Source organism: Vanellus vanellus (assembly GCF_965231255.1).
Source record: "Vanellus vanellus genome assembly, chromosome: Z".
Taxonomy (NCBI): Eukaryota; Metazoa; Chordata; class Aves; order Charadriiformes; family Charadriidae; genus Vanellus; species Vanellus vanellus.
Genome location: NC_138908.1, coordinates 61,299,926 through 61,321,498, shown reverse-complemented (window position 1 = coordinate 61,321,498; position 21,573 = coordinate 61,299,926). Strand labels below are relative to the sequence as shown.

The window sequence follows — 21,573 nt, the reverse complement described above, 5'->3', positions numbered from 1 at the left end:
TTGTTTATGTAACTAAATGTAGTTGACATGCATTTTAATTAAATCCTACAACAGCATACTCAAATGAAGAATAACAGAGTGGTATACTTCACACCCAGGGTGCAACTTGGGCCAGGTGAGGTACCAAGTCCACCAAATTGCTAAACATTCTCGTTTTCCAAGCTAACGTTGCAGAACTTGATGCATACCTGTCAGGATCTAATAATTTGTGATCTTAGAACCCTAATTGCAAAAGTTGATGATTTACCTGTCTGTTCTTCATATTTCTGTGCTGCTCTGCAGCCATGTCAAAGCAGGTTGCACACAAGAGGGCATTTAGGTGTAAGGCTTCAGACTAAGATATAGATCATCGCCTGTTTAGTACAAACAGTAAGATTCAGTACAAAATAATACTAGCTATGCATAGACTGACAAGGCGATTCAATTCTTCTGTGACATGATGAAACTATTGCTATTTTGTTATAGGGAAGGCTACAAAGATAAAAATTTTACATAATTTTTCAGTTATGAAACATACTCAAGAATGAGAAAGCCTTTAAACATGTTCAGCAAGACACTACCAATTATTAGTTCAAGACATGAACACGAAATAGTTAAATAATTGCTACATGTGTTAAGTGTTAAATATCAAATGTTCTTTTTGAGTATGTATACAAGGTTATACCATGATAGAAAATTCTGCAGCCAGCCGCACATGGTTTTAGACATCACACTTTGGTGTAATTTTAACTGCATAAATCAAATGCTGAAGAAGAAAGACTTGTCATAGTCCTAGCACTAATTAAACACGAGAAAAGTCCTTCTCAGACAGGAACGCTGTAATTCTAGCAAGACTTTATAAAAACCTGAATCCCAAATGAGGCCAGGTGCCAGCCTATTTCTGGACGTGTTGATTTATACACGTAACTTTCACTTCCTAAATTTAATTTCTTTCAGGTAGAAAACATCTCATTTACATTTAATGTCAAACACAAAATAGTTTAATTTGCAGTTCCAGTATGGAATTAGTGTATCAGTGTTAAGCAAGGTGTAGAAATTGTAGGGGGGTGGTTCTTGCTTAGCAGTATAGTCATAAATTACCAGTCAGCCATTCACTCTTAAATTCCTTAGATCGTTGTATAGCACGCATATGAGAAAAAACTAACCAATATTTCAGGACTGCAAGTTCTTCTAGCTTGGAAAAGCTCGTATAACTTCAAAATGGGTTTTTGTTTCCAGAAAAGTTATTACTTGTACTTGAAAGTCACTTTCCATCTGGCATGTAATTCCATCATATATGCCATGTTTTATTGATGAATTCATGAAATTGCACATTTTCTGGGGTCCGTATCAGTGCTACTTGCAGCTCTGATCTTCTCTGTAAGGTAAGAGGAAAAAACGCTTGCTTGATATGCTCTGCTTTTTACAAGGTCACAAGGTCAGAGTAATCTAACTGAATGTGATGTGGCCGATCACATTTTAACCAGGTTTAGAGGACAAAATAAGGAAGCGAAGTTTGCACATTTTTATCTTCCTTTAGAAATCTCAAGTCTCATTTAAATGCTCTTCCTCAAGCAATCTCACCTCCCAGCAGGGCCAGAGTCCCGGAAAGGAAGAGAGTGTCCTGCAGCTTGGCCAGGGTCACACCTTCCCCGCACCAGCAGGGCCCTCAGCACCGCACTGCGCTCTCACAGGGGGCACTGTAATGTGCTCTGTACACCATAAAACAACTTACCGGCTAAAGGCTGAAATCCTGCTTCCACCAGATCTTCATATATATGCTTGACAGGGTTCTGATGAGCCAGCAATACACCATGTAGCCAGATGAGCAACATTCTGTTTCCATGTTCCTTGTAACTTTTTTTCCCTATGCAATACACAAAGCAGTGTATTTTGTGATTTTGCACATTTAGAGTTCTGACAGGTTTTAAAACCTACTAATTTACTCTTATTTACTTTCTCACCTAGAAGCAAAATGAAGACTGAGACTTACAAAGGTTAAAACAAACAAACAAACAAAAATTCTAGTTTTATCCTAATGCTACTGTAAAGGGAGGGGAAAAAAAAGCTAATACATCTTAAAATTATTTTTTTCCTTTCATGTTTCCTCAACATGTGGAAATATAGCCTATAGTAGTAATAAACGAGTATAATGCGTGCCATAACGGTATTGCTTTCCCAGCACTTGAGATGCCTGGAAACAGAAAATGCTCTTTCATGGCAACTGTGAAGACAAAGCAGGAACAAGGTCTTCCTGTGTCTCAAGGTTCCCCAGGTCCTCACTTGCAGCGTGGCCTGCAAGACCCATCTGTGCTGGTCACTGCTCCTGTTCTTGGTTTTCAAAGATGAAGGTTCCTTCAGGCCAAGAGGGAGAACAGAAATGGCCTGTACTTCTACAGCACTGCTTCCCAAGATCCAGGGACAAGGTTCGTATCTATTTACTGCTCTTTTTCATAATTTGAGTAAGAGCAGTATGGCCGGCATGTATGTGTAATACATAGTTTAAAAAGCAGCTCTGCCTTGTGGTGTTTATACCTTATATATTATGTCTAGCCATTCAGATATTGTTACCTGTCCATTGTTCTTCAATAGCTTTAATTTGTTCATCCGTGAACTTCCAGAACAGGGCCAGTTTTTTCCATTCCTGGGGTTTTAACTGGTTATATGCTAGATTCCAAAGGGAGGAACGGATTTGCTTGGTCTGTGTGCTATGATCTTGTTTGAAGGACAAGCCAAAGCCTGACCCGTCATCACTATGAGCTGCTAGATGTTCCTGAAAAAGAAAGCAGGTAGATTTTGTAATGAAGCTGGGAACCTTTGCTTAGCGAGCAGTGAAAACTGCGTCCTGTACAGCCATATGTAGCTACTGACAGGTGATTTGCTCAGTGCAGGTAAAGGAATTGTGTTTGGTTAGTAGAGTGCTTTGGAAGGTGTCTCAGCATGGATGATGTTATTACAGTCTTACAAACAGAACAGAAGCGAAGCCCTCCTGTATCTATTGCTACGTCTTATTAAGTTGAATGCAAAATAAACCACTTTCTTTGTCTGATACTTGGTACACAATAGCAAGTAACAGCAAGTACTTCTGTGCTCCTTGGCTCTGGCTACTTTACATGTCACGTTTTGAACATGGTTGGGTTTCAACCACAGTTCTTGCTCTTTCCTCTTGCTTCTCAAAGTGCTGACCTTTCCCCGAGTAGAGGCTGGGCACCATCGGCATTGCGTTTGCTCACGCTGTTCCCACCTCTGCCCCATCAGCTACACTTGGCTGAAGTGGGAACTACCAGATCATTTGGTGGCAGCATGAGCCACTGGGTTTAGTGTGCAGAGCCCCATTCAGCAAAGTGTCTAAGGGCCAATAAGCATATGCATGATGAGACCGGACCTCATTTTAGTGCCTGCATACACAAAATCAGATTGAAACTAAAACCACAAATATTTTACCCTCCAGATTAAAAGTGATGGTGTTACCGTGTGCACAGCTCACCTGAAACAGCAGTGATGGGGTTACTTGTTTGGGCAGCTCGGCAAAAGCCATGTCTAGCACTGATTTCAGCCCTAGCTGAGCAGTGCCCAGGGAAAAGCCTCATTCCTAGTATAGGTAAAAATCAAACTACTTTCATATTTCATTTTGTTTATGTGCTAGTCCTCTTTCAAATCAGTCTCCAAACTGGAAAATATCTTCAGGAAGTTGATACAGGATTACAAAGCAGATACTAAGCAGAAAAAGGAAATGGCAACATGCCACATTTTAAAAGTGCTAAGCATAAAATATTCCATTCCAGATTAAATTCAGAAAAATACAACAGGGTTATTTGCTAACCTTAGGAGAGTATTGCAAGAAAAAAAAAAGCATCTTAGTTCAGTAATTAAGCATTTTCATGTATCGTTGATTCCATTTTTCTGGTGCAGACTTTATTTTATGCTTCCTGACAGTTGCAAGATGAGGTTTAGGGCATTCTACAGGACAGCTTCAGGCTCTCCCCAATTCAGTGTTCTGAGGTTGTAGTTAAAAAAAAAAAAAAAAAAAAAGACCTACCACAAAACCAAACACCACTAAAAAACGCCTTTTTTCTCCTCCCTTTTGCAGCAGCACAGCTTCTCTGCTGCTGCTAATTGTGTCTCTAGGCAATGGCAGATTGGGACAGTAACAGCAGCCCTCAAATCCAGTCTCAAAACAGCCTGGGCAATGATAGGGAAGGACTAAGTAGAATCACTAAAAAGAAAAAAAGGCAAGCAGAACAAGACACTTATATGCATTAGTATCATGCACTTCCCCGCAGCAACATGACATTTTCTTTTGTAGCTAATACCTTGTCACAGATGATAAGTCAGCTCAATGTAACAAAAAGACAGTTGTTACAATAATGGTTCAAAATGCTGTAGTTTTGTATATGGTAACACCACCTGAAGAATGCCATATTCCATGACGGTAAGAGCTAAGCTGCTTCCCAAAGGCTGTGCTCTTAGTTTCAGGCGGTGGGATGCAAACACTTATGTTTCTATTTCCCAACATCTGTGGAGCTCTCACAGAAAACCCTCTGCTTAAATATCTTTTCTTCTGCTCAGGCAACTGAGTAAACAATGCCAAGAGGTTAGGAGCATTATCGCCTCACTGCTGTCAGGCTTGTCATGTCTCCTCTGGCAACAGATTACTTCACTTCTGATTCCCCTTTAAGCCAAAAGACACATTAATGTACCTGACAACTCCAGCTGAACTGATGCAAATCAAATATGCACAACACAGGAAGTTCAAAGATGTGTTTTTCACGATAATTAATCTAGATCTGTGGTTTACCGGCCCAGTGCCCTGTAACATTAAGTGCTATGGATTTGGACACACAGGGCTGGAGAGGGGTGATAAAAATCACTAATTCCTGTGCCTGCACTCGAGCAGGATCAATATGCATATACCGCCCAGGAGGCACTTGGCTAACCTGGTAATACTAACACTCCCTAGCAGGAGGCAGGAATGGGAATGAAGTTTCAGATTTGTGTGGCAGCTCAGCAACAAAAGTGCAGGAGCTGACATTCACATGAATTCCTTTCACCAGTCCTTTTGCCCGGGTTTGCTAGCTCTGGTTCTCACAGAGTTACTTGCTCTACATAAACAGATTCTGTTAGTGTCTTCCTTCTTCCAGGTTTTATGGTGGATGCTACAAGAGATAACTTTTACTGCCTCGCTAGGACCAGTCTGCAAACAAAGAGTGTATTTGAGAGAGCTTGAAACTGTATTGTGTCAAAACCCAGCAAATTTAATCATTTCTCAGGGAGCCCACATGAACCTGTGGCTCCACACAAGAGAAACTGAGCAAGCCAATACAGGACTGGTTCATGGAGCATCAATATGCCCTAAAATGAACCTTTACCATCCTATGAAATACCTCCCTTTCATCAAATGTGTAGATACAGCAGGTTCTTTGCAGCTCATTCCTACAACTCTCATTGACGGAATAAATAAACTTTCTCAGAATTCTAAATGGTCCCAGTTAAAGACCCTGTGCTATGAGATATCCTGAATTTTCAAGACCCATTTGGGCTGGGTCTGAGTTTTAAGGCACATCTCTAGAATGGACCTCCCCAGCAGCCCAGCTCCAAATACTCCTTTGATTTTAAGAATTACTAAGCTAAGCTTTTCTTGTTCAGACACTTGTGTACAGATTCATAAGTGACATGGGATAGCCAACACAGGCCAAAATAATGGTAACCTACACTTTAATACATCTGACTCTCCGTCCTTTAAGGACGGGCATCACTAAGCAGCCTGTGTTTAAACAACAACTAGGGAAAGAAGGTTAGAAATTCAGACAATCTGAGGTCAATCTAAGCTGTGTCCTTCATACTTTTTGCCTGGTTCTTTCCCATTTCAATGACTGTGTTTTATAATTAACACACATAAAACAGAAGGGGGAGCTCCTGCTGAAGCAGCGGTTCCCTTACTAGCAGAGGAGTGACAGACACTTGCACTCCATTTTTCAACCACAAATTTTGTTGTACCAAAGGACACAGGAATCAACAAGGATTCAGGTCATCCCAGCCCTGATGCTGATGGCACAGTTTGAATTTGGGTCAGAATCTCTCTCTGGCTCTTTTTGTCTGTGTGTAGAGTATGCTGCAGGAAAACAGTAAGATTTTACAGTAAAATTTTACAGCTAGTCAGGAATAAAACCTGGATGGGGTAGAGACCTTCCTGTTCCCAATCCTAACCTCAATTTATCAAGGCCAGTCATGCAACCTTCCAAAAGGGACGACTTCGGGCAAAAAGTGCTTCAAAATCAGAATCAGCTTTTCCCTTATAGTTCTCTTCACTGAAATGAAAGATGTCTCTTACCTGTTTCATGGCATAATACCTTTGTGCTTTAATGATCATATCTACAATGAGGGCATGATTGCTCCTTGATGCCACAGCTAGTGCAGTTTTTCCATGCTGAAAGCAGAGGCAGTGAATTGAAACATTATCTCATATATACGAGGATAAGTATGTCATAGAAGAAACACAGGAGCTTCATTTGGGGGGGGGCTACCCCATCCCTTTTATTCAAGAAAATGTATTACCACAATTTTATGGCTTCAGGGCAGCTACAATCAAAGTTCTATGCTTTGCGTGAGCTATATCCCCTCAGCCCAGAGGTGGTCAATTTTTTCCTGCATTGAACTCCCCCTAAATAATTTCTGGTGAGGTACAGCTGCTTTCAGAAACCTCCTGCACTCAGACTGCTCGACATTTCACACCAGCTTGTGCTCTCCAGTCACTGCTTCCAAGTTCATGCAAGCCCGGGCATCCACAGGCTGAAAACTACCACAAGTACTGTCCATTCCCTTGTTATGGTTAAACTGGCATTTCAGATGGATAGGCTGCCAAAGTTGGAAACCTCCAACTTTAAGGGCAAACCTGCACCTCGGTTTGGATGGTGAAAAAAAAACTGGCTCACTGGACGAGACAACTGAAATGAGCAAAACTGAAGGTGATGTTTCATGGCTACAGGCAGTCAAAGAAATTAAAAGCCATTGCTTTAATTCCAGCTGCAGAGGACTGCTCAGTCGATCTGAACACATCTCTACTATCAGCACTGCGATGTAAAGGCATCTCAGTGGCTCTGCAAGGTTCTTTCTGCAATTGTCCACTTCTCTCTGCAATTGTCTGTTTTCAGCAGATTTGCACTGGGTGAAACTGCTTCAGATTTAAATATTCAGGGTATCCTCCACATATCAAGTGCCAGACATTCTAGAAAATTGGACTTAAAAGAAGCCAACTCCTTAATTAGAAGGTTCGGTAGTTAAATTATAAGGCATTTCAACTCTCCAGTTATTATAAAGTTCCCTGATATATACCTTTGAGTTCCAGCTCCTGGCTCTGCTGCAGATCACTCTAATTAGCCTAGTTTTAGAAAAGCATTGCATTGGAAGCCAAGAAATTTACATTTTGCAAAATCTTTATAGTATAGACATACTTTATACGTGAAGAGTCCACAGACCACAAAAGCTCCTCAGGTCCCACCTCTGGAAAGGTGCTTTGCATTTCACAGGGAGGTGGAGGGGGTGGAAGAAGGGGGTATTTCTGGTCTCTTGTGCTAGTGCAGACACTGCTGGTGTCCTGCGTGCTCATGTAGCACAGCAGTCTTGCACACAGGCAAGCGCTTTCTGCACTATCGATCACAACCAATGACAATTATATCTGCAGATGGGAGGAAGGAGGATCTCCCAAGAGAGCATTTCCTGAGTTGTAACAGCTTGCAACTTGTGCGGATGCATGGCATGCTCTGGAGACTCAGGACTCCTGCTGCCAGGGCACAGGGGCCAGGAAAACACTGCAATTGAAGCAGGCTCCCCTTTTTCCTGCCTACTGTTCAGTAAGGACAGGAACATTTTTGGCATCTCTGCACCAGTTTAGTTCAAAGAGGGCTGTACTTGTGGATGTTCCCAGCAGTGGCATGACCTGTGGGTTCATCCAGCAAACAGGCAAGGGAGAAACTATTCCAAGAAATAAAACCAATGCAAAGAGGTGGCAGAACTTGTGCTGGCTCAGAGCCATATTCTCATAACATGCTCTGAGCTCTGTCAACACTGCTGTAATTCCAGGGCACTACACAGCCCAGAGGCTTGCAGGTTCTTAAGGTCAAAACAGGCAATAAGTAATTTTCTATGCCTGCCAACGGCTAAGTCACTGTCTAAAGTGGATAAGATTTCATTCTGGGTTAGCCCATATGACAACTGCAGCTCTCCTGCTAGTATAAGGCATGACTCTGAATGGGAAGGCTTAACTGCAATGCAGCATCTTATTTCAGCCTCCCAAAACACATCAACCATGTCATCTGCAGTCAGAGCCCCGAGCCTCACATCAGGCTAGGGAAAAAAAGAGATGATCCTATTCCATAAAATTTTACTCCTCATAAGGACAGTTTTGTGCATGAAAATTACTGAAGAGCTAGATAGTGCTCATGATAAACACCAAATCTGTCAATTCAGTCACACAGAAAACCAATATAGTGGCAACAGTATAAACAGAGGAAGCTCTTGCTCTAGCTCTGTCTTGCAGTAATTTAGCAGAATTTGTAAAAACTTCATTTGGTACTCTGTCCTTTCAAAAGCACTTTTCCAGAGACTCTGCTTTGTTAATTCTTCCAGCCATTGCCATTCTTGTCTCAGTCTTTCCAGGCTGAACGTCAGCAAGAGGGTCTAAGCACCCACCTGAACAGATCTGGGATGGCTTCTTAGGGACATGGCACTATCATTTGCAGATGGCCCAGAGTGCTAAAGGGCAAAGTCACCATCACTGCAATTAGTGAAGCTGGCAGTACCTGTGCCTCTCCTGGCAATGAATCTGGCTGCGGGTGCACAGTTACAACAGCCACAGGCTGTTTTCCACTTTTTTCCAATCAGAGGTCTCTGGCAGCAGGGTTTACCCTTCAAACTACACAGCTTGGAAGTTTTACAGCTCTTCACTAAAACCATTTCAGATCTCTGCAAGCAGCAGGTACAGCAATATTAAAAGGAGACTTTCTTTGCAACAACTAACAGTTAGTTTTACCTAGGAAAGACAACTGGCAACAAGTGCTTCCTGCATCTCTGGGAAGAAAGTTATAAAACAAAAAATAAAATCCTTGCATGTGTGAGGAATGCAATCTACCTTATCCGCGGTCTTGAGATCACAGCCTGCCTTCAGCAGCACTTCCGCCAGCTCCACGTTGCCAAGATCAGCTGCCAGATGTAGAGGGGTTTCCTGCCTCTGGAATTAATGACACCAAATAAATACAACAAGCCAAACTTCCTCTTAGAAGTGGACTGCTCACAGTCTGAATCTCAAGAAGATTCACAACAAGAAGTGGCCTTGGTGAGAAAACATGGAACAGAATGAAAACATTTAACTTTTGAGTGATCTACCTGCCAGTTTTGTTTCAGGCAAACAAGAGAGCATCTGGGATCTCCACAGGAAAACCAGGCAGGAGTTCCATCTGGCTCAGGGAAAAAGTTGCTGTCGTGCCCCTCTAATGTACCGTAACCTAATGAGCTCTCTCTCTTCCCTCTTAAAATGTGTTTTGGACAGAGTGCTTCATGCAACTGCCAACCCCCACCCAGATTATTCTTTTGAGTAAACATTTCCCTGCTGAAATTCATGCAAACACAACTGGACATCCATAATTTTCAGCAGTACACTGCGTCACAGTCTACAGGGTTTGTTAGCCAGCCCTGCCACAAAACAATGTTATGCAGCAGAATTCTACCTGCTAAATAATGGGTTCAGTGAATGTTAACCCACATACACACACACAAACAAAAAAAAGGAGGGAAAAAAAGCACATTAAACAAAACCAAACCATTGACAATAAATACAGCTAAAGGGGCATTCAGTTTCAAGTCTAATTTTGGGGTCTGAAATTAGGGTTGTGTAGTCTTGACATAATTTCATGTACCCAAATAAAACCTATTTATATATTTATCCTTGTACAGAGTATTACAATAAAAAATTTCAGACATCTATGGGTGTAATGCAGCAGCTAATAAGATATGTTGTCATTTTTGGAAGCCCTGCATATCTGGACATGTCCCTTAGCATGTTTCATGTGACACAGCATCCTTTTAAATTAAAGGGTTTGTGCCTGTGCTTCTCTGATATTGCTAGTCTATATTCTGTAGGTCTGGTTAGAGAACTTTTTTGGCCTTTAGAACTGAACTTACAGGTTGCAGAGTCAAACACAAAGACCTTACATACAAAGAAACACCAGCCTCAGGGTTCCACTTTAGAGTCTCTCATCAGCTCTTCTGGGAATATACAGTATGATCACATGACCTCATAAATTTGCCCCCAAAATACATCCTACTTTATTTTCTGCAATAATTTAGATATATGTATGCAGCTATTGTACGTAACTTCAGACAGGAGTGCACTGGATGGCAGCTCAGTAGGCATGGGCCAGGCCCCAACACAGCATTAGAAGCCTCTGTGTTTCATCAGGGCAGGCAAGGCTCTCCACCTTCAAATGGTGTACCAGTTACCTGGAACTACCTGCCTGTTCAGGCGTGAAATCCTATTGGAGGCAATAACAGCCCCAGGCACCTGCCCAACTCCTCCCACACACCCATCCACCCAAGGATTGACCACCTCTGGGCACACTCCTGTGTAGCATTCCCAATTAGTTGTTTATGAACAATAATTAAAATCAGGCTCACAACACAGACTAGTGTGAACAGTCTGATTACACAAGGATATTCAAGGAACTGAGTAGCTATTACAAGAAAGTGGGAGTAAATTATCCTGGAGGAGAAGGAGTAGGTGCCATTCGTTCCTCTCTCCACAAAGCATTCTCTCCAAGGAGAGAAGGGGGAAGGTGTAAAGGCCAGGTTGGATGGGGCTTTGAGCAACCTGGTCTAGTGTAGATGTCCCTGCCCAGGGCAGGGGGGTTGGAACTAGGTGATCTTTAAGGTCCCTTACAACTTTAACCATTCTATGATTCTCTGATTCTCCATGAGATAGTTCTCTGAGTACCCAGACAGCAGCAGCGTAGGGCCCAAATATACCAGATTAGGCGCAAGGCCAGTGCTTTTATCATGGCTCTCCCGGGCAAAGCAAAACAAAGGGATACACAACACAGCAAAAGCTGAAAATGGTCATTAACAATTACAGGAGGTTTTGCACAGCAAAAAAAAAGGATCAAGCATCAAGCAAGCCAACACCAAAGTAAATATGTTGGCACACATCACGCATCACTCAGCACACACATCACATGGCCTTCCACAGAGGAGGGTATCCAGTACCTGAGGGTGTTAGCAGTGGTGGAGGTGGTGGACCACCAGCACCAAGCAGGGGCCAAACAATCCTAGTAAAGGTGGGGAAAACAGATGCCAGCATCCCAGCCCAACAACCTTTCAGTTAACAGCCAAATGTACTAATTGATTGCGCCACAGAAGCCTGTGACCTCGTCATCCAGTGTGATGTTGTCTGGTGTGGAGCATCACTTTGGTCAGCTCGGGTCATCTGTTCGGTTGTGGCCCCTCCCAGCTCCCCGCGCACCCCCAGTCTATTCACTGGGGGTGCAGAGTGTAAAACAGATTAGTCCTTGATGCTGTGCAAGCACTGCTCAGCTAAAACACTGGCACTTTACCCACAATGTTTTGGTCACAAATCTAAAACACAGTACTCCGTGGGTTGCTATGAAAAAAATTAACTCCATCCCAGCCAAGAGATACTCTGCACTGGGTTTCCCTCTGAGATCAATACAGAATCACGGAATCACGTAATTTTCAGAGTTGGAAGGGACCTCTAGAGATCACCTAGTCCAACTCCCCTGCTAAAGCAGAATTGCCCAGAGCACATTACTCAGGACTGCATCCAGGCGGGTCTTGAAAATCTCCAGAGAAGGGGACTCCACAACCTCCCTGGGCAGCCTGTGCCAGTGCTCTGTCACCCTCACCGTAAAGAAGTTTTTCCGTGTATTTGAACGGAACTTCCTGTGTTCTAACTTGTGCCCATTGCCCCTCGTCCTGTCTCTGGGAACCACTGCAAAGAGCCTGGCTCTGTCCTCCTTCAACCCACCCTTTAGATACTTGTACGCCATAATAAGGTCTCCCCTCAGCCTTCTCTTCTCCAGGCTAAAGAGTCCCAGCTCTCTCAGCCTTTCCCCATGCCCTTAATCATCTTAATTGCCCTTCGCTGGACTCGCTCCAGCAGTTCCCTGTCCCTCTTGAACTGGGGAGCCCAAAACTGGACACAGTATTCCAGTTGTGGCCTCACCAGTGCAGAGTAGAGGGGGAGAATGACCTCCCTCGACCTACTGGCCACACTCTTCCCTATGCAGCCCAGGATTCCATTGGCCTTTTGGCAGCAAGGGCACATTGCTGGGCCATGGATAATTTACTGTCTACCATGACCCCCAGATCCTTCTCCTCAGAGCTACAATACCATTAAGATATTTCTGTCAATTATTTCGCATGAATTGTAACACTCGAACAATAAATTAATCCAAATATTTTCTGAGTATATTTTGCTATCCTTATCTTGCACAAACAATACTAGCACAGCATGTACCCGTGACTAATACATATGCACACACACAGAAAGATAAGGAGGGAACTGCCTCTTCCTTCCTATTTTCTTGTACCCTGAGCTCGTAAGGAAGAAAAAAATATTTCAAGCAAAATCCACATAATGTCCTCTTTACCAATGAAGTTATGTTAATTCCCAGTTTTTTCTTACATGATTTAAGGAGTTTATATCATGATTGGCATCCAAGAGGCTTCTTACTACCATTAGATGATTATTGATGACTGCTAAATGGAGAGGGGAATTCTTCTGCTGTGGAGGGAAAACAATAAATTATTATGCTTGGATACATTATTAGAAGTTCACTCAAACAAAAAGAGGTTCTTGTTAACATCTGCCCCTTGCAAAGGCAATATGCTCTAACAGAGGCTCAAGTCTGCAGAAAGCAAACCTTGATGTGCAGATTTATGCCAGAGATGGTAGCCAGCTCCTGCTCCTGCCCCTGCAACACCAACAGCAGCAGGTAACCAAATGCAGCTGAGAAACCCGGAAATGTTGAGTGCACGGGGTGCGTATCAGTCTGTCACCACTTAGGAATGCGGCAAGGCACTCCTCTTATGTGTTCATACCTGGGATGTGCTGCTACCTTGGCTGACAATAGAGACCTTAGGGTAATATTTCTGTTCCCTCAGAAAATTGGGTTTGCCCTTAGTTGAATAGGCTGGAGACAGACTAATTCTGCATTGGGTAAACAGATGTCAAAATCCACTTCCCAGGAATAAACTCTTGTCACACATTGCTGCTGGAAATATTCTTCATAGTAAACTGACTTGCTGTCATATTTACAAAAAGCAAATTACAGCTAGAAAGAAATTAAGGTTTTTGATTTGAGTGATAATTTATTAAAATAACTGGGGCTCAGATCAAACACCAGTCACAAGCCAACAATTAGATGGGCAAGATCACTTTGTGTGTTGAACCTGTGATTCATCAGTTTCTTATTAAGTACAGCTAAAGAATAATTCCATGCCAGCGCCATTCACGGGTGCCAGACACCAGTTCATTAGTGTCTTTATAACCCCAGCCATTTCTTCAATGCTACAGAAAAATAAAGCAAGCTTTTATGCAAAATTGCACTGGAAATGTTTCCAAAATGTAAGTTACAGTTTTACGAGTTGTTTCTGCTACAGAAAGCCAATGAGAACAAGCAGCACAACAACTGCCTGATCTTTAAAATAAATCATTTCAAGCACATCATAAATTGTTCTTCCTTGATAACATTACACAACAGGCCAGTGATCATGGCAGATAAGTCACGAAACCCAGATTCTATTTTCATCCCGTACTGTAGAAGTGGAAAATAATTTCCTATTCACAGAAAATCTCACATGCAAGAAAAACTGTGATATCTAAATTGAGAAAAGATTTTAATATTAGGAGTAACTCTTTCTTTTTAAACCCCAAAGAATGGTGGCATGAAGATTTTGAAGGCATATGCTTTGAGTGCAGAGGGTGAAAGCATTGGTGCTTATTTACCTTTTATTTATGTTTATTCAAAATCAGTTACAAGTGTTCACTCTTTGCCCATGGCACACAGGGAGGCCTGCCTTACTGATTTTTAGTTCAAGCAGGGTACTTTGCTCATCTACTCCTAATACCTGGTCCTTGGCTTAGCCCAACCACCTCTACAATGCACTGCACCAGTCTGCCCAGGCACTCACTGGGTTTGTGCAACCAGGCCTTGTCTTTGTTGGTTCATACATATTGATAACCAACATCCATAAACCACGTAATAATGTGTATAGTAAAAAAAATAAGGAAAGAGTTGATCTCATTGAGCTGTTTGAATTCCCAAGGAAGGCCATAAAAGACAGGACAGGCTGAACAACAGCAGAAGAGTTATACTGATATACACTTACCTCAGGTTTAGGAACAAGGTCAATATTCTTATCAATAAGAAAATCAACCAGGGATAGATGTCCATTCTGAATTGCAATCTGCAAAGCATTGCTATTGTTCTGAAAGAAATGGTAGAGACAGCAAACACATTTTTGTTGCTGGAAAAACATTACTAAAAAGAGCTATCAATATAGGGTAATCTTTCGTTTAAATTTGTATCATTATCCCCTCCCCCCAAAAAACTCTCTTTGATAGAAATGAAGTGGATCAGCAGTTAGCATGATGTGGTTTTGTAAATACTGGAGGAACTTCCCATTTTTACTATATCACAACAAAAATGCTAAAAACACCGGTATTCTATAGTCCCTTTCAGTCTCTCTTATGAAAGTTATAAATTAGCATTGTCAGCTATTCTGCGCCACAGACAACGACAATGCCAAAACGTCTCCTAGTCTGTTAGTTCAGTTTAACTTTTAACAAGCAAGCACAGTCACATTAACAAACTTTTAAAAATAAATCAATAGAAAATTTTGACATAATAATTTTGCTAAAACAAACAAGCTCTCAGTCTGTGGAATCATAAACTTCTCACAGTGGGCAAGCCAAGGCCATTCAACACATGTGAGCTGGACTTGAGTCCAGCAACCAGATGTGGAGAACAGGTTTGTCATCAGCTTAGTCATATACGCTGCCAAAAAGGAGGATTTTCAATTACTCTAGTTGGTTACATTTCCTTGTCATATGTTCTACTATTGGACATACAGTAAATAAAAAAGCTCCACCACAGTACTCTATCAAATAAATCTATGCAATATATCTTCCACTTTAGTTTCATTCTGTTAGCACTCTGTATTACCAATTCTATTTTATTAACTAATTTACTATTTTACCATTTCATAAAAATAAGCAGAGCAAATATACTGTGAGTACACACAAAAAAGAGAAGATAAGGTCCCTCCCACAGCCCAGGATGTCCCAGTACCTGTATGCTGGAGGGATACTGCATACATACCCGAGTTAAAATATTGCTGTCACTCCCTGCTTCCAGTAAGAGTTCAGCACATTTTTCATGACCACCTTCAACAGACAAGTAAAATGGAGTTTCTCTGTTCTAGACCAACAGAGAGAAAACATCTATTCCAGTTTAAGCCATGTGACTATAAGGCTGTGACACAAAACAGGTTAGCTCAATCAGACTCATCCAGCTCAAGAGAAAAGAGGAGATGGTCACAAGAGAATGCAACCTGAGTGCTCCTAAATTAACAATTAAATGAAATGGCAACTCACAGACACTTAAGTGACAGGTGACATTTATCTGGACAGATGTACAGCAAATGTTTACAATACAGATAACTTTCATAAATATTAATCACTCTCTTTTCAAAGAAGATTGCTAGTAACAGGCACAGAAATGAAGACGGTGGGTAGCAATTGCTACAACCAGGCAACACTGCTAGTATGCTAGCACATACCATAAGTACCAATTTCTGTCAGTCCATGGATTTCTGATGAAATCCCAACTCTAGTGCTAGTTATAAGGAGCACTTTTAGCAGAAATAATCCTGTTGCATATTTATTTCAAATCTTCTCACACCAAAAGTCTCCATGACTCCACAGCAAGTCTCTAAAATCAGTTACATCAGGTGCACAATGATCTAATCCCTGCTTCTCAACTCCTAAAATACACAAAGGTTTACTAAAACTTATTCCAGTGTTTCAGCATTCACAGAAGCATCAACAAATTATGATTTTCCCTTACTTAAAATCCTGCCACCATTTCTCTGGTAAGCTTAATATATTTCGGTCCTTTGCTCATGCTGGGGAAAGAGAGATGTGTTTATCCACAGAGCAGAACATTTCCAGCTGGACAGGAAAGTCACACCATTAGCTATGGCAAGGCAGGGTCACAAGCAGTACAAGCTTTGTGTGCAGAACCAACATTGTTAGACAAGGCTTGGAAACATGAAGCCTTCACATTTCAAAGGGGCTCATGTGCCTCAAAACTTGCATAGCTGGAAATAACAAACAAGCTGGATAAGAGAACCCCTCGACCCATAAATCTGTTGCTGATTAAGTAAGAGGAGGGCCTTGGGCAGGAGTGGGTGTCTCTTACTCATTTAGCCTGCTGGGCCAGCAGAACAGACTGTGAAACACTTGGCAGGTTCCCGCACTGGGCACACCAGCCCACAACAAAGGGAATTAACTCACTTAGTTCATTCCAGCTGCCTCACAGAAGAAGCAGAAGACAAAGGGACCCTTTGCAAAGCAGGAACACTGAGTTGAGTAGTTAGTGAGTGTTTCACTCCACCACTCCTACTTTAAGCCTTAAAATTAAGCTCATGAGTGCATCAACTCAGGGATACAACCTTCATGGCTAATACGCAATTTATAAATATGCTGGCCGAGCTCACCAACACTAACCCAGGAATGAAAAGTGGGTAGGCAATGTCTGTAGCCAATTCTGTGCAGTCAATTGGGATCAGATGAAAAAGGTACAAATCTGAGATGCCTTTGCTGAGGTGCCTGCAATGGTATGTGCTGGGTATGCATGTTGAACTGGCTCAGTGAATACTCTGAAAAGCACCAGAGCTGGTAAAAGGAGTGGGATCACGGGGCCAGAAATGTAGGGCAACAGGAAACAAGGTGGAGGTTTGGCTCTCCTATATTTCCTTCTACCATGCAAAGGCATGTGAGATGGAGGGAAGGTCACTGTATGAGGAACAGAGGAAGAGATATTGAAGGAGTTAATGGAGCTGAATTTATTGCAGGAGGGACATTGAAACAGGATGCAAAGGTACTAGAAAAGCAACAGAACTAACAAAATCTACTCAGTGCAACATTTATTCCTTTAAAATGTTATTTTTGAGTTGATTTTTCAAATCTCTAACTTTATCTCTTTCAGTACTTTCTGTGTCCTTACCTCATTGAGGTCATTTATTTCCTCCCACTGTTCGAGCAGAATTTCTACAGCTTCACTGTGGCCATTTTTGGCTGCTAGATGCAATGCTGTGTTTCCGTCCTTGAAATTAAAATGTCAAATAAGATATTTTAAAACCCAGAATAAAGTCAAAACATCAAGTAAAAACCAACACAAAGCATTTGGTCTTTGACATACATCTCTCCTCTACATACAAGGAAAAGGAGGCAGATACACAGCGTGTTCCAAGACTCAGACTAATCTGAAAGAGCCTTTTCACATATATGCAGACACAACGTTGCAGGTCTAGATGGTTGTCTCATATTCTGAAAACTGCAGTGTAAGACCAGTGAAAATACCTAAAATTCTAAGTCCTAAAAAATGAATCAGAAGAAAACTTTGGATAGTGGTTCCTACAAGGATGGGGACTACACCAAGCCCCCAAGATAACTGATTTAAAAATTAATGGCCAAAACCCAGGTAAGTATATAGAAACGTGTAGTGGCTTTGATGCCAACATGGCAATCTTCAATCTCCTTCACCATCAGCACAATTTCTCACTAGCTAACTAGGAAAAAAAAATATCCACACCAGCAAGCAAATAAAAACAAAGAGCAATTTCAGGAAGAGCAGCAGGTTTTGAGCTAAAAGACAACGCTGGCACAAGAGAAAGTATGAAACAAGCTAAAACTAAACTGAAGCTGAAAATTAGGAGAAGAATGCTAACCCTCAGAGAAATGAGAGTCCAGAAAAGCTTTTCATTCACAGCACTGGAGGGGGCAGAGGGGGAATTCAAATCTTTTTTAGGAATTATGGATACAGTGTGATTGCTTTTAGTGACCCAGGAGATGACTTTCTGTGCTGGCTTCTTACATACTTATTCTGTAGGATCACAGCATTTGCCTCACATCATTGCTGGTTACACCTTCAGCCTGCTAGGTGTCTGGGACAGCATTGTCTTTTGACCTCTGCTGATAAACCGGTTATCACAGCAGAGCTCTGGGTTGCACTGCAGCTTTTAAACTATTACCAGAATACCAAAAAAACAACATAACTTCCTGGTTGTTTACTTACATGGTTCTAAAAATGCAGTATCTGACCATTTCCCAATTTTTAATGTATTTATCCACGCAATGCCTCAGAGGCAGAGAAATACCAACTGTCTCATTCCACAAATAGTCGAGTAAGGAGTAAAGAAATTTAAACGCAGACTTTGAAAGTTATTTAGATACCTGAATATGCAGTGTCAAACACAAACTCAAGCAAACTGAAGTGTTAAGGCACTTCTGAAAAATCCCTATAGGTGTTTATTTGCATCCTGAAGTATTTAAACACCTTTGAAAAATTAGTCATGCGGGACTTAGCAGTGACACAAAGACACAACTGAACAGAGTGAAAAACTGGGAAATATGACCTCCCAGTACAGAGGCTGACACCTTAATCACTAGACTTTCCACTTCTCCCAGCAGTCTGCATGCACTAGTCTTGTTTTACATGAATTACTAATGTGTACAGAAAAGTCTCCTGGCAATAAGACCACCGTCCCACTGTCTTCCCCTAATTACTGAAAAATCATCATCCTTGTATATTTGTTGGTCTGACATCTATCATTACCATGACTGTGACATCTGTATGGCTCATTCACATTACTTGGTTGTGTAGTAACTACACTGAAACAAGGTAATCTTTCATAAGCACATTTTTAGTTGTACTTCTGTGGAAAAGAAACCTTTACCTTATCTTTTTCAGACGTAAACAGCTTCAGAGTAATCAAATTGTTTATCATGTCAACATGGCCTTCTTCAGATGCCAGAAGAAATGGCTTTTTACCTTTCTAGAAAACAATTACAGAAAAAACGACAATGTTATTGAAAGTAAAAATACTTTGCTTCCAGTTACTAGATATATGGCATGCATATGTGTATGTCTACCCTGCACAAAAATGTATCTATCATATGACTAAGTAGATTAACAAAAAATTAGATACATACAAGAAGAGCAAGAATTTAAAAAAAAGGCAATATTTAGTTAGTGTAAAAAAAGATTTTGCATCTTACATATCCTGAAGAAAATATTTGAAAACTGTTCAGAAATGGTAACAAGGCAGAAAATATGCTCAAAATATTTAATTCTTAATTCTTCTCACTATGAAAATATTTATCAAAAGAACTGTGTCATTAAAAGTCTGACAATGCTTAGAAACAGGCAGTAAAGTAGTTGCAAGATTTATTTCCACGGCATAACACATTTGATCTGAATTCTGCAAGCACAGACCAGAATAACCATATCTCAGAAGTTTCATCCAGAAGGCTTGAATTTAGTGCTATTCATAGTGGGGTTTATTTGGTGGTGGTTACACTAACAAAAACTTTTCAACTGTTTACAACTCTACTGCAGAAAGTTATCTTGACATAAAACCATACCACAGGTCAGACAACGAGGCCATCTAACTAATTGGTTACACAGCCTCACTACCTGATAGTGGCCTATATTAAAAGTCTGCAAAAAAAACCCATGCAAGCAACTAATAGATAATTATGAAACAATGCCAATATAAAGAAGATTCTTCTTTACCTTCCCTTTCTCAAGGCGTAAAACACAAAGGTTTGTTTTGTTGAATTAACTATGCTTTGTCAGCCTTGTCATGTGTAGAAAGAATTCAGAATTTTGCACCATTGAGTCATTACAATTCAAGACTTGAAAAAAAGGATAGGGCAACTTTGTTCTTTTGGTGACAGATCCTACAAGAATAAATTTTCCTCATGTAAAGATAAAATATCCTACTTAGCTAAGTATGCCTTCAAAGCAAGATCCCACTGTTGTGGGAAGGAAAAACAAAAACACAGCAAACCCGATGAGGGCAGTGTTGAAGAGTTGGTGCAGCTCTGTAGGATGGCTGCACGTAGTTTTACATTCTACATTGGCAAAATATGCCCGTGTTAGTCATAACTGGCAGGTTTTGGTAAGGGCAGGGGGGTGCAGTGGTGAGGCACATGGAAGAAGGTCAGAGACTACCCTATGCTGGTCACAGTGATTTCCAGCTGTCTCCACAACAGACAAAACTGACCCACCACATGTCAGCACTTGATCCATCACAGAAGCACATGATACCTCTGTGAAAACATATTTTAGAAGGGGTGGTCAATACTACTGGCAGGATGCACAAGGAGAGATACAGGAGGACACATGAGGCAACGCAAGGAAGGAGACACAGGAGAAGGTACACCTGCAGGGTGATTGCAGCCCATGGAAGAACCATTGCTAGACCAGAGGAAAAGAGTGAGAAACAAAGAACTGGAAAAAAAAAAAAAAGAAACCACTGTGGACTGACCCCAACCTTCTCTGACTCCCATCACCTCACCGATGGAACTAAGCATCAAGCGCAGCAAAAGCAAAGGGAGCACAAGAGAACAGGTGTCTGGAGTTCAGCTGAGACAGGCAAAGAGGGAGGAAACATGTTTTCTCCAAGTGCTTGTCCGGCTGCTTCTCTTATATGTTTCCCAATACCCAATCAGTAATTAAAAGTTTATATAACTGGCAATAAATTAAAAAATTAATTGAAATTCCCCAAGTCAAGATTGTTTTGCCCACAATAGATGCTATATGACATCAAAGAAATAAACAGAAAGAAATATACTGTACCCCATCAGGCTTGTTCAAGTCATGCAGATGAAGATCTTGGAGAAAATAATCAACTATTTTAACACTGTTGTTCTGAGCTGCAAAGTGCAGTACATTCATTCCATCCTGAAACATCATAAGCAACTCTGTAAGAACAAGTTTGATTTTTTTCCAACATAAACAAGTTTAGAGTTGGTAAAAATTTCTCATCAACAAACCTCATTCTTAGCCTTTTGATCAGCGCCCGCTTTAACTAATTTTCGCATTATATCCAGATTTCCAGTCCAAGCTGCAAGATGAATCACTGTCAGGCCATGCTTCAAATAAAATGATAAAGGCAGAAATTACTACCAAAATACCTCATACCAAATTTCTTTAAATCTTTTTCATTAATTCAGTGTATCAGTGGGTTCTGCTCTGCAGGCTCGTAGAAAATCAGTATTAACACCTGGCAGTGTGGGGGGGATTCATCTCACTTAAATTAAGCTAAATGTTATGCATCAAGACCTAGCTAAATATTCAGGCCAACCCTCTTCTTGACAGAAGGCCTGGCATCGCCAGAGAAAGGCTGATCCCATTTTACGCTGCGGGGATTATATATCACCTGGAAATTATTCCGTCTCTCCAGAAACCAGGTAGGTAGCTAGCACTGGGTGCAGTGTATGACATCTCAGGTGAT

The 21,573-nt window shown here is 41.3% G+C and overlaps 1 protein-coding gene across 1 annotated transcript in view; it reads right to left on the bottom strand.

Annotated features, from left to right (window-relative positions):
• Nucleotides 1–1,298: 1,298 nt before the first annotated feature.
• Nucleotides 1,299–21,573, bottom strand: part of ANKDD1B (ankyrin repeat and death domain containing 1B) — a gene marked incomplete at both ends in the record, with an annotated part of 28,080 nt that continues 7,805 nt past the window's right edge. The window contains 12 exons of the mRNA XM_082498110.1: nt 1,299–1,357; nt 1,715–1,846; nt 2,551–2,752; nt 6,311–6,406; nt 9,107–9,205; nt 12,671–12,769; nt 14,377–14,475; nt 15,369–15,467; nt 17,277–17,375; nt 19,009–19,107; nt 20,916–21,020; nt 21,113–21,211. Coding sequence (XP_082354236.1) covers nt 1,299–1,357; nt 1,715–1,846; nt 2,551–2,752; nt 6,311–6,406; nt 9,107–9,205; nt 12,671–12,769; nt 14,377–14,475; nt 15,369–15,467; nt 17,277–17,375; nt 19,009–19,107; nt 20,916–21,020; nt 21,113–21,211 — 1,287 coding nt within the window. The remainder of the gene's footprint in view (nt 1,358–1,714; nt 1,847–2,550; nt 2,753–6,310; nt 6,407–9,106; nt 9,206–12,670; nt 12,770–14,376; nt 14,476–15,368; nt 15,468–17,276; nt 17,376–19,008; nt 19,108–20,915; nt 21,021–21,112; nt 21,212–21,573) is intronic.